The sequence below is a fragment of the Lissotriton vulgaris genome, chromosome 7 (assembly GCF_964263255.1).
Source record: "Lissotriton vulgaris chromosome 7, aLisVul1.2, whole genome shotgun sequence".
In the NCBI taxonomy this organism is placed as follows: Eukaryota; Metazoa; Chordata; class Amphibia; order Caudata; family Salamandridae; genus Lissotriton; species Lissotriton vulgaris.
This window is the reverse complement of record NC_141695.1, coordinates 793,160,035-793,172,534: the sequence shown is the minus strand read 5'-3', so window position 1 is coordinate 793,172,534 and position 12,500 is coordinate 793,160,035. Positions and strand designations below refer to the sequence as shown.

At 45.3% G+C, this 12,500-nt stretch overlaps 1 protein-coding gene across 3 annotated transcripts in view; it reads left to right on the top strand.

Moving 5' to 3' along the window:
• Positions 1-12,500, top strand: part of SLC26A11 (solute carrier family 26 member 11) — a 300,059-nt gene that overhangs the window by 51,806 nt on the left and 235,753 nt on the right. Inside the window, exons 2-3 of one of the 3 annotated variants that reach the window (XM_086931049.1) lie at positions 651-952; positions 1,101-1,409. In XM_086931049.1, the coding sequence (XP_086787175.1) occupies positions 1,179-1,409 (231 nt within the window). In that variant the 5' untranslated portion in view covers positions 651-952; positions 1,101-1,178. Of the gene's footprint in view, positions 1-488; positions 1,410-12,500 lie in introns of those variants that run through there. The other 2 variants (XM_086931050.1, XM_086931048.1) reach the window with 2 other exon arrangements.

Below are 12,500 nucleotides of genomic sequence, written 5' to 3'. Positions count from 1 at the left end.
GCTAAAGACAATTTGGATGTTTGTCACTTTCAGCACCAGGGATGCTGATGCTGTGATTGCATCTGTACCTCTTCCTGGCTGAGTCGACCACTGTTTCCTGTCGGTTCTGCATATCTCAGTCTTGTGAAACTGTGGTTCCTTATATAATGTGCACAGTTCTCATAATTGGTAGTAACAAAGCTTTTAATCTAAATTGTTTCTTGATTTTGCCTCTTGGACACAAGGCCGGGGTGGGTGCAGAGGCCCTAGCCCAGCTACCTGTACATTGCCTTGCCTGGGCACAGGGTTAGGTACCTTAGGGCAGTTTAAAGTGTCACTTTTGAGTCTTTTTAATACAATCAATATGACCTCAAGGAACAGCCACTCATGTGTTGCCTGATGGTTCAGAGTACTCACTCGCTTTAGAAAAGGTTGAAGCTATTACGCCCAGCCTGGCAGTTTTGGTAGCTCAGGATTTTAAACTGTGATAGTTGCCTTCCAAATCTCAGACTTCACCTCCAATCACTGTGTTGTCTCTTGCAAAGGATTAAGAGAACCAACCAGATACTGTAAAGCCTTGAGAACCTTTGGTTGAACTTTCTTTACATTTCTTTCTGTCTCCTGTTCAGTTGCATATGACATGTTACATCCAGGTTTGTGTGCTTTGACAGGTGCTGGTTTGATGATGACTTTGTGGCCGAAGGGGTAAAATTTCAAGGCACACTATGCAAAGCTACACCTGGCCTCCGAAGGAACATCTGCTGAACTGCACTCACCACAACGATTTGACGGACTGACCCCTGGTGAATTCACTCCATCACTGACCGAGAGAAAGTGAATTTGAAAGTGTTTTTGGAACCTGAGGCTAGCGTGCAGAATTCTGCTGATCCATGTTGATTAGTGTGTGGTGCTACGAGCCAAGATCTTCTCCTCCCAACTTTGAAACACCTGGAAGAGTACATGGGTGCTTCAGGTAATAACCAGTACATCTGACCATGGAATGCCTTCTGCAGAGGTTCCCAAAGTGTGTTTGGTTTTATTACTTTACTGGCACTGGGCCTTTCAGATTCTGTGACCATTCATTGCAAGTCTATCCATCACTGTACTGTTTCATTGTGCAGGACAAGCGGCTATAGGGCTGAGCAAGAGTTCTTCCCTTCACCCAGAGCAGACATCGAATTAACACATCTGAGGCAGCTATGGAGTGGTCCACTCCCACTGATCAGAGGCGCACACTGGGAGAGATCTGTCTGAACTGGAGGAGCTGCTGCTCCCGCCAGACCTTAAAAAAGAAGCTTCCCATTCTACAGTGGCTGCCAAAGTATTCTCTGCAGTGGCTGGAAATGGACTTCATCGCAGGGCTGACTGTGGGACTTACCGTTGTTCCACAATCCCTGGCCTATGCTGAAGTCGCTGGCCTTCCTGTCCAGGTGTGTACAATTTGTGTGATCTTAAAATGGGGATATGATGTAAATGACGATTCCTTCAAGCCCATTTGAAGCATTATACAATGTTTATATCCAACACAAAGTGTCTAGGTCATTCAAGCAGGCTACCATCTTGGAGTTGTCTGTAATTGATGGATCATAATGTACTTAAGAGGAGGGATTTCCATTATTTTTGAAAATACGTACTGCTGTAGACTCAACGAAATTTTGAACACCCTATTGTGAAGCTATTTTTTTTTAAAGTTTTTATTAATTTTGAGATAAATGGCAGTCATACATACATCAAAAGTCATTATAGTCTGCATTTGCATCTGAATCCTAGAGTAACAAGACATGTTCATATTTACATATGTCATACTACCAGTCCCGTATCTACAACCCCGTCCTCCCACCCCCCAGGACACAACCGCTCCATTACAATGAGACATCGTCCGTTTCAATTTCTGGCGGGTCACAGATGTTTCCCCTAAACTTATTCCATGCTCTCCATACTTTTCCCCATTTTTTAGGACAACCGCGATGCACAAAAACTGCCTTTTCCGCCACCATCACTTCATCCATATCCTTACACCATTTTTGGAGCGTAGGCAGTACGTCCGACCCCCATAACATAGCAATATTACGTTTTGCCATAAGCATAACAAGCATTGCCCAATCTTGTTCTCGATGATTGAGATCATTTGGTTCCCATACATTTAACAAACATCGCCTCGGCTCCGGTAGGACCGAGATTTCTAGGGCCTGGGAAATAGTTCGCATTATTTCTGCCCAGTATGCCGTGACACAGGAACAATACCAAATGGTATGATAAAACGTGCCTTCCTCCCCACAGCCGCGCAGGCCGTATTTGTGCGTTGCCGCTCCTGTTGCATGGAGTGTCGTCCTAGTGGTATATGTGCAATGTAACACTTTGAGTTGGACCAGTCGAAGCCTGGATGGTATTGCCGTCTCACAGGGTGAGGACAGAGCCACCTGCCACTCCGAGTCCTCAAAGTCGCCCACCTCCCGGGACCAGGTCCGTCACAGTCTAGATGTTGGGTCTGGCAGGTTGTTGATTAGCTTACAGTACGTCAAGGACGTCGCCCTGTTTGCCATGTGTTCTGTCAGGAGTCTATCCTCCAATGGGATGGCCTCCTGTAGGGAAGTCCCCAATGGTATGGCTGTCCGGAGTGCATGTCGGAATTGGAGATATCTAAATTTCTCCATCTGGGCCATACCGTATTGTGTCTGTAGTTGTACAAAATCGACCACCGTCCCCTTTTTCCAAAGGTCCCCTACCACAGAAATTCCAATGTTGTCCCAGTTTTGAAATCCTTTACTTCTGTGGAGGCAGCCCAGCTGTTGGGAGTCCCACAGTGGTATCATTTGTGTGATCGTCCCCATACATCGCAATCGGGCTTGCGCTTGATACCAAATATGTATTGTATGTGCGGTAGGGCCAAGCAGTCCCGGAGGCCTACGACGCCTGTATAAATTTGCCATCAGTTCCTTCTCCTCCAGGCTTTGTCTGTCTGCGTGATAAGCCGGCTCGTTTTCCGGGGTGTGTAACCAATAGTTAATTATTTTAAGATGCGCCGCCCAATAGTACAGCTGAACATTCGGGAGTGCTATCCCTACATCATACCAGGTGCGCACCAGTTTGTCTTGTGTGATCCACGCCGGTTTGTTCCCCCACAATAAACCAGAAACCTCTGTCGATATGGCCTTGAAGTAAGCTTGTGGGACTAAGAACGGTGTATTTTCGAGGACATAAAGGAAACGCGGAAGTGCCATCATTTTAAAGCTGCTATTTTTAAACTTAATTTGAAGCCGCATTTTACTCTCTCTGGGATGCTAGTGTATCGCCCCCCTGGTCCTGCTGGCTCATGGGCAACAAACTTTCCAGATTTTGTTACCCCCTCTGCTGCTGCGCTCAGCCAATTTTTCAATTATAGGTGACCTTAACCTCCATCTCGAGGATTCTAATTGTAACATTGGCAGCTCTCTCGTTTCTGATTTGGCAGCCATGAATATTTTACTCCATAATAGTGGACCCACACACAAAGCAGGTCCTCTTCTTGACCCCATTTTTTGTCCAATTTATCTTCTTTACACTGTTTAGCAGCCGTTCCGTTGTGCTGGACTGACCACTTTTTAGTAGGTTTCAGTCTTGAAACTTCCCGTTGTGCACATGTGAACAGTAACATCACTGTTAACCCTTCTAGGAACTGGAAAAAGCTTGACATCAACAAATGTAACTCATTGCTGTCCACCAATGCTCCTATCTTCCATAGTAATGTTGCATCGGATCTGGTAGCTCTTCAAGTCTGGATTCAATCGGCCCTTGATACCTGCCTCCCTATTTCTGTCAGAAAGCTTAATAACCATTGTTCCCTCGCCCCCTGGTTCTCCGACGAACTAAAGAAGGAGAAAACCAAATATAAAAACTTGGAGCGTCGGTGGCGTAAGACTTATGCAGCTGAAGCCAAATCCGCCTACCTTACTAGTAAACGGGCCTATCATTCTCTTTGTAGGGCTGCACTTGCCAACTATGTATCCACATCTATTACACAGGCTAATAACTGTCCTAAAATCTTATTCAACATGGTTAAGGATTTATCTGGCTCTGCTACCACCTCCCAGTCTTAATGCAACACCATGCGAGGATCTTGCTCTATTCTTCGTAAATAAAGCGGAAACTATTTACTTGGTGTTGGCTAGCATTTCCCCTGTTTCTTCTCCCCTCTCCACTGCTCCTGCCGATGGCCCTGTCTTAGTGCCCGAAAACTACACTGACCAGACCAATGTGATCCCCCTTGACACTTGGCCACTCTTGGACATGGTAACACTGATACAACATCTCAGTGAAATTAAATCAGGATCCCCCTGTGATTTACTGCCCATTGCAGTTTTACGTCAAATGGATCCACCCTTTCTTAACCACATTCTTCAACTGCTCAACACATCCCTACTGACCTCCACTGTCCCCTTAGATTGGAAACATGCAATGGTTATCCCACTATTAAAAAAGGCTAACGCTGATCCTGCCCTCCCTTTTATCTACGCCCAATCTCACTCCTTCCTGCACTCTCAAAGATTCTTGAGAGACACATTAATGGCCATCTGTCCAAGTTTATAGAAACGAATGGGCTCTTGCATCCCTCCCAGTCCGGCTTCAGGACCGGTTACTCTACGGAGTCCACCCTGCTTGGGGTTACAGAAGTACTCCGACACAACATTGACGCGGGCAATACCATGGCCTTGGTACTGCTTGATTTGAGTGCGGCCTTTGATACGGTCTCTCATACCGCACTCATAAAGGCCCTCCAATTTGCTGGTGTCACCGGAATGGCCTTGAACAGGCTTAGCTCGTTCCTCGCTGACCGCACCTTTCAGGTCTTCTCATCCACCTCTAAATCCAAACCTCACTTTCTACCTTATGGGGTCCCTCAGGGTTCTATTCTCAGCCCTCTGCAGTTCAACATTTACATCTGACCGCTGGCTGGTTTGGTTGAGGAATCTGGCTTGTCGCTTTTCTCATACGCTGATGACACCCAGATCCTCTTCTCTCTCTCAGCTGGAAAAACGTCCGAGCCCTCTGTACTTAGATCTGGCCTCTGTAAAGTCATGGTTTGGATGAACGCCAACTTTTTAAAACTTAATGGCGATAAAACAGAGGTCCTGATCCTGGGCAAGGATCGAGGTCTCTGGGGTCCTCAACACTGGCCGCCAGAAATGGGTATGTTCCCACAACCATCCACTCAGGTGCACAACTTTGGTTTCATTGTTGATGATTCTCTTTCTATGTGGCAGCAGGTTACCAGGGTTACTGCCACCTGCTTTACCATTCTGAAATGGTTAAGGAAGATCGTGTGTATTCTCCCTTCCCATACCCAGCGTACCGTGGTCCAAGCCTTGGTTACTTCTAGGCTAGACTACGGGAATATTCTCTACTTGGGTGTTAACAAAGATGTAACACGTAAACTGCAGCGAGTACAAAACTCCGCTGCTAGACTGCTTTGCTGAGCACACAAAACTTCATCAACCTCCGGGCTGCTGGTAGATCTCCCCTGGCTTCCAGTGGAGAAACGGGTTAAGTTCAAGGCCCTTACCTACATGTTTCGTATCAAGCATGCTAAGTCCCCCCGCTATTTGCAACATCTAGCTTGCCCATACATTGCCTCCCGCACTCTCAGGTCCTCCACTCAAAAGAAATTTTGAGTTCCAAAAGTTAGACTTTCTTGTATGGGAGGGCGCTTCTTCTCCTACCTTGGTCCCCCCCTTATGGAACGCTCTCCCACTGTCCCTTCGCAGGCAACCTGACCTTCTTTCTTTCCGCAGATCCTTAAAACATGGCTTTTCAGCCAATAGGTCTCTCCTTCTTTTGCCGTTCTCTGTTGGCGCTGGGAAACCACTGGGGGTAGCTGCGCGCTGGTAATAAATTTAAATAAATAAAATAAATAAATAAGAACTTTGGGGCAGATCTCTGCAGACCAAGCACCAGCAATGGTTGAATACAAACCCCATGCTTTTGCATTTTGCTGAAATGAGTATCCCAAGATATTTGTCACATAAAGGCAGCAAGAAAAGTTTCAATCTGTATCTGGGAAGCTAACTTTGTGCTTCTTGTACTGTAGCAGTTGAGGTTGATGAGAGACTTCTACTGTCAGTATAGTGGAGAGAAAAAGATGGTAAGAGAGATGCGTGTATTACTGCTGCAGAAGTTGCATCAATTATGCTTGTGATGGAAGCCACACTGATGTTGCTTGTGCTGTTTGATAGCGCCAGCCATAGCATCCTTCTGTACAGCACCAATTTTCTGGTCAGAAGAAGGTTGTGTTTCCACTGCATCTAAGCTAATGTATTTCACCAGCAGGACATGTATGCCAATAGATTTGAAGCTAGCTAACACCCAAACCTGATGCCTAACCCATTTATACCTACCTAAGAACGATGTTGAAGTTTAAAATAACAAGTAATCACATATACAGAGTGTTTCTATTGGTATTCTTGAAATAAGCATAAAGTGCGTTCTGTCAACAACTTCAATAAAAGTAAAACATTTAATTAAATAAATAATTAAGCTCTGCACAAACCAAAATGATTCCACTGCAAATGACATAATGGGTCCCATAAAAAGCAGCCAACAAAAGAGTGAAAGAGTAAAGTGGGGAAAAAGTGCCATCTCCTAGCCCACTTTCGTTTGAGGGATAGATTAGGGATAGGAGGATAATTTAACAAAATAAAGGACTTTCACTCCATAAGAGACACTCATTTATTTGACAAACTTATAATGCACACACTACCCCGAGGGGTTTCCCAGTGCAGGATAGATGCAGATAGCGGTGGCCCAGGCAGATAGCTAGACAAGCATTGGCATAGCCAATAGGTCTCGCTTTTGGGACCTTATAAGTATTTAGTTATGCAGCACAATATCCTTGGTGCAACAGCATCAGCTGTTGCATGGCTAAACACGTATAAGGTCCCAAAGGCAAGACGTATTGGCTAAGCAATAGGTCTCGCATTTGCAAGAGTTTAAGCTTTTGGTATTGTAAATGACAATGCCTTTTATTTATCTGTTTTAAAAACCAACACATAGATAAAAGGCAATATGATTTACAATTCCAATAGCTCAAACTCTTGCAAATGCGCGACCTAATGCATTGCAAATGCTTGTTTTTCTCTGTCAGTCATTTACCCCTGAACCATAAGACGTCAGTGTATTGACCTATCTGGTGTAATCTGTACTCAGACTGGATTGAAAATAGAGGAAAGCCATCCTTGTGATAAGGGACATACAGAGCTAATCTTAGGGGCTAACTGAGTACAACCATAGCGAGTGCCTCTATCGTTAACACGTCCTCCTCTATATCGCTTCTAAGAGATGTGTGCCAAGAAAAGAGCTCCTCTGGCCACAAGTAAATGGAACTCCCAAATAGGTCCACAAGAAAAGCAGAACCTCACCAACCAAGCACTCCCTACACATTGCGGTCTACCTTTCCGAAGATGCACTTTGGTACTCTGCCATGGGATATGCAGTAGTAAATAAGGACCCCAATACAAAACAGTGCAAAACTACTAAATTGCTATCCTTTAATGCCTAAAACTAACAATTGAATTGAAAGTAGTTTAGAGATCATTATCCTCCACAGTGTATTGTCATCTATCTCTTGTCCTTTGTACTTCTCTCACATGCCAGGCCCACTGCAGTCTGCTTTACAGTGCTACCGTCATAGCGTACTCCTGTGGGCGCCTGAGCAGCTGGTTCTGGGCAGAAGTGTCCTGTGGTCAGATATATGCAGTGCTGTTTTGCTTGCACCTTCTTCTATTTGGTAGCTTCGGGACCGATTATAGGTGTTTTTAATAAAAGGAATACAAATTGTGAGGGTAAAGCTGGGCTCTCTGGAGGATGGGACGGCCGGGTGGGAAAGGGTGATCGGTCATTACACTTAGAAGTGAGAGGGACAGTGAAAATGGAGTGTGGGGGCCTAAGTTATCAGTCTGCACTCAGTAGCTGTGTGGGGGGAGGGGGCAGCTCAGTGGAGGAGGAAGGACAGGTAGGATGCAGGGAGAGAGAATTGATGTTGTTGGAGACTGCAGGACAGCCAGGTGCAGGGCAGAGAAGCAATCACGCAGAGGGCGGAGACTATCTGCGAAAGTCAGCAATCTGTACAGTGGGGAGTGCGCGGCAGATAAGGGTGTGGTGTCATGGCGGATGCAGGCCTGCGAGAGTGCGCTATGTGCATAAAAGGTGGCTGGGCCTCCCCAAGTCAGGCCTCGTTGCCGTGCAGCACTAACTCCTTTTCAAACTCTAGAAGGAAACTGCTGAGCCCTCCTTTCTTCTGTCACAGGAAATGTTTTGCTGGGGACACTTCCTGGTCTCATCGTCGGCGGATTTTGAGTATGTATGTTTTGGTCAGTCGGTGAGATCACTAGTTCTGTATAGTGCAAGCACGAATACACACATCTATTCAAATACAGAGACCGATGACAAATAAACGCACTTTTGCAGATAGACACCCACACCTGCTCGTACCAACCAACATAGTTACAGGCAGCCAGGGTGAACGTCATAGAGGACTGCAGTCTTGCATTTGCTAAACAAGCATAACACAAGCGGGATCTCCCAACACGCGAGGCTGGTGAAGCAGCGCAGGAAAGGCGCCCCGCCCACTCAAACCTACCACCACCACTTCCACTGCGCACCTCGTAATAACGCAAAGGTGTTCGACTGGCTTTTATTTGCCAATCACGTGACTCGCTGGTAAGGAATCCTGATAACGTAACATTGTACGCTTGGCAATATCCTTCCAGCCTTATTTGCAGCTACGGAGCAAAATGTGCCTGGTATAATTGTTTTAAACAATTTTATTATTTTTTATTTTTCCCCCTAAAATTGGAAACCCAATTGTGAATTCTTGAAACACAAGTCCAATATTAATTGTGTACAATAAAGAAAAAATGGGTGATTGTTTCCACCAGCGCTGTATTGAAATCTTGCTATATTTAGTTAACTGTAATGCGTCACGTAAAATAAGACCACCCCATCCATCACTTAAGTTCTGAGTGTTCACTGTGCCACACCCAACCTTTACAAACTGACTAACTTCCTTTCCAACACTGTGGCATCAAATGTATTTGATGTTGCGTTTGGAGTAATGAGGTAGACCGTAGACGGGGAGGAAGATCAGCAGGTCCAGTGCCTGTTCACAAACACTAATTTGTGTGTTTCCTTTTAAAGCCTTATGCTGCCGAACATTACGGTATTTGTGTCTATAAAACATAAAAAGTATGTCTAGAACAGGCGAAATCTGCAAGTAACCTGCCTGTCGCGATTGAAATGGTGACAGCGTCCATTTAACATTCAGCCTCTCGAAGTTGATGAAACGAGAAGAGGGTGTCTAGGTGACAATCAAGCCTGACTTTTTAAAGTGCCTATGGAAATATGGGGCGGTATGGATGACACGATATGTCACTATGTAACGACAATGCTTTATTATATTAAGCTTCCGCGTTTGTTTCTGGCATTCCAAAGTTCGACCTTGCAAGCAGAAGTAACCAGGAGGGAGTGGCATGTGAGCAAAGAGAACAATCATTGGCCGCGCGGCCGTAAAAGTAACGGAAAGCTAAAGTGATCGTGATCAAAGAGAAAGTCGTGCGGCCGAGCGGTGCTAATGACCCGTGACAGACCGATGGAGGCTGCGCGTGTGCACGCTCGCATGATCGCAATCGCTAGGCCAGCCAGCAGCACTTTGAAAACTCACCTACTAAATGTCTCTCCGAGTAGCGCATGCACTGAGACCTAAAAAAACAAGTTTTCAGATTCTTCACAAAAAGCCAATAAAGAGTTACAGTTCTTAAGAGTGGTTGGTTGAGAGTTCCACAACTTTGGACCAAGGTAGGCAAAGCGCGTCCTTTAATATGGGTTAATCGAAACCTGGGTGTGGTGAACAGCGAGTGGATAGAAGATCTCAGCAAACGATTAGGCATATAAGGAGTCACCAGTCCTTGGATGTATAAGGGCGCCAGGCCGTGAACATACAGAACTATGTCTTGAATTTGATACATTTCAAGATCTTAAGCCAGTGCTGTTCCTGAAGCAGAGGAGAGTCAGGGGCATGTCTTGGTAGCCAAAAAAGTAACCGGGCAACTGCATTCTGAATAGTCTGGAGGTGTCTAATTGAGGCCTTATCCGCGCCTAGGTACAACACATTGCCATGATCCAGTCTGGATCTGATCAGAGCCCAAATTACCGTTCTCTGCGCTGCTAAGGGGATTAACCAAAGGATTTTTTCCAGCCACTTGAGGACTGAAAAACAGGCAGCAGTGACCTTAGACACCTGTGGCTTCAAGGAAAGTTTGTCGTCAATGATAAAACTGAGATTCTTTACCATACTAGACGGAGACGGTAGAGGCCCAAGGGAGTTAGGCCAGTGGCTAGGTACCCAGAGATCATGGTTGTTGCCCAAGACCAGGTCCTCTGTTTTATTGACGTTGAGTTTGTGTGTTTTTGTTCATCCATAAGGAAATATTCCTCAGGCCTAAGTGAAGCAGCAAGGGGTCATGATGTTGGGCGGCTGATAATGAAAGGATGATCTGAGTGTCATTATCGTATGACAAAAAGGTGAGCCCACACTTCTCAATTACATCTGCTAATGGATAAATGTAGATGTTAAAGAGCAAGGGGCTCAAAATAAAACCCTGAGGGACGCCGGAGCTAGTGTCTTCAATCTTGCATTGTACGAAGAGACCTGGAAGGTGCGGTCCTTTAAAAAGGAGGTCACCCACTTCAAGCCCAAGCCTTCTATACCCAAAGACTGAAGTCTGCCATTCAGAATAGAGTGAGACACTTTGTCAAATGCAGTGCAAAAGTCAAGCAGAATGAGAGCGGCTGTGCCTTCAGAGTCAAGAAGTAGTCGAAGACATTCAGTAACCCCAAGAAGACCGGACTCTGTGCTGTGCGCTGCCCTGAAACCAGAAAGCATAGGATTGAGAAGCCAATGGATCTCAATGAATGTGGAAAGTTGTGTATTAACATGCTTTTCAAAAATTTTGGAAAAGACCGGAAGGAGGGAAATAGGACGGAAACTTGACCAGGAAGGGTCCATCCAAGTCAACTTTTTTAGTAGGGGGAGAACCAGAGCATGTTTCCAATTCTGGTATACGATGCCTGCACTCCGAGCGGTATTAAAAGCTTTAAAATGACAGTTAAAACTGAGTCATCTAAAAATTTGAGTTTGGCGGGGGAGGGGGTCCAGCTGAGAGCCCGTCTTAATGGATTGCTGCGTATTCTTTAGTGAAGCAAGATCCAGAAAGGACCATGCCCTAATTTTGGGGATCTCTTCCAACCTATTAACCGGAAGAGTGACTTCTTCTTCTCCCATAGGAGTAGCCAAATGCATGTAGCTCTTTGCCTTTACAGCATCAGCTGCTAAATTGCTGTGAATCTTATCAACTTTTTCTAGAAAAAAAATTGGCTAACTTATTGCTCTGGTTTTGTGAAAGAGAGGGCGGAGGCCGGCTGTTACTAGCCGCCGTGAGTTCTTTCACCACCTCAAAGAGAGTCTTCTGACAGTGTTGAAAGCTGACAATCTTATCAATAAAGTACTTTCCATGTGCCGATTTACAAAGGGCATGATATCTTTTGTTCGCCTCCACACACTTAGATTTAGCCTCCTCAGCATACCGTTTCCTCCTCTGCCTTTCCAAGATTTTACATTGTTTCTTTTCTAATCTAAGTATATCAGTAAACCAAGGAGCAGAAGATTGAGTTCTATCCTTCCCTTTTAAAGTAGGTGGCAAGGTGGTGTCCACAGCCTCAGTAAGCCATTGATGAACAGAAATTTGGTCCGAGTCAGCTTGAGAGATAAGGGTAAGCTTCGTATTAGAAAGCAGCTCATTCAGTGCTGAAATGTTAAGTTTAGATCAGTTCCTGCTTTAGATTTCGACACAATCAGAAAGATAGGGTAGGAGGGGACCATAATACTGAAAGACACCGCAATGTGATCCGACCAATAGAGTTGAAGCAGGGGTGATGGTCAGGAATTTTAAGTTAGAAAAAATGGGGTCCAAAAGGTGCCCTACGATGTGAGTGTGTGCAAAGTTGAGGAGGGCTAGACTGAGAATGCCTAAATCATTGATAAAAGTGAGGACAGGTTGTTGTTATCATCCTCCAGATGGAGACTTATGTCGCCAAGCGAAGTGAAGTTGACTGCCTGTAGGATGTGGGGGCAGTGAGTCAGGAAGAACGGAGCACCAATCATTGTGGTACCCAGGAGGGCGATAAATTAGTGCCCCGGAGAATGTAAATTTCAGTGTCAGGTAGAGAGTAAAAAGCAGTGCTTCACAATTAGGGATCCGGAGTTCCTCAATTTTGCATTTAAGGACCTTTTTAAAAATGATGGCAATACCTCCACCAGTTCTACAAGGTCTGTTTAACCCCATGAAAGAAAAATTGTCAGTAAGCGCAGTAATATTATCCGGTAGGGAGCCTTCATGCAACCAGGTCTCAGTAAGGAATGCTGCATCAGGATTTACGTCGCAAAGAAAGTTAAATAAATGCAGCTGGCGCTTAGGGAGGGAGCGATAGTATAG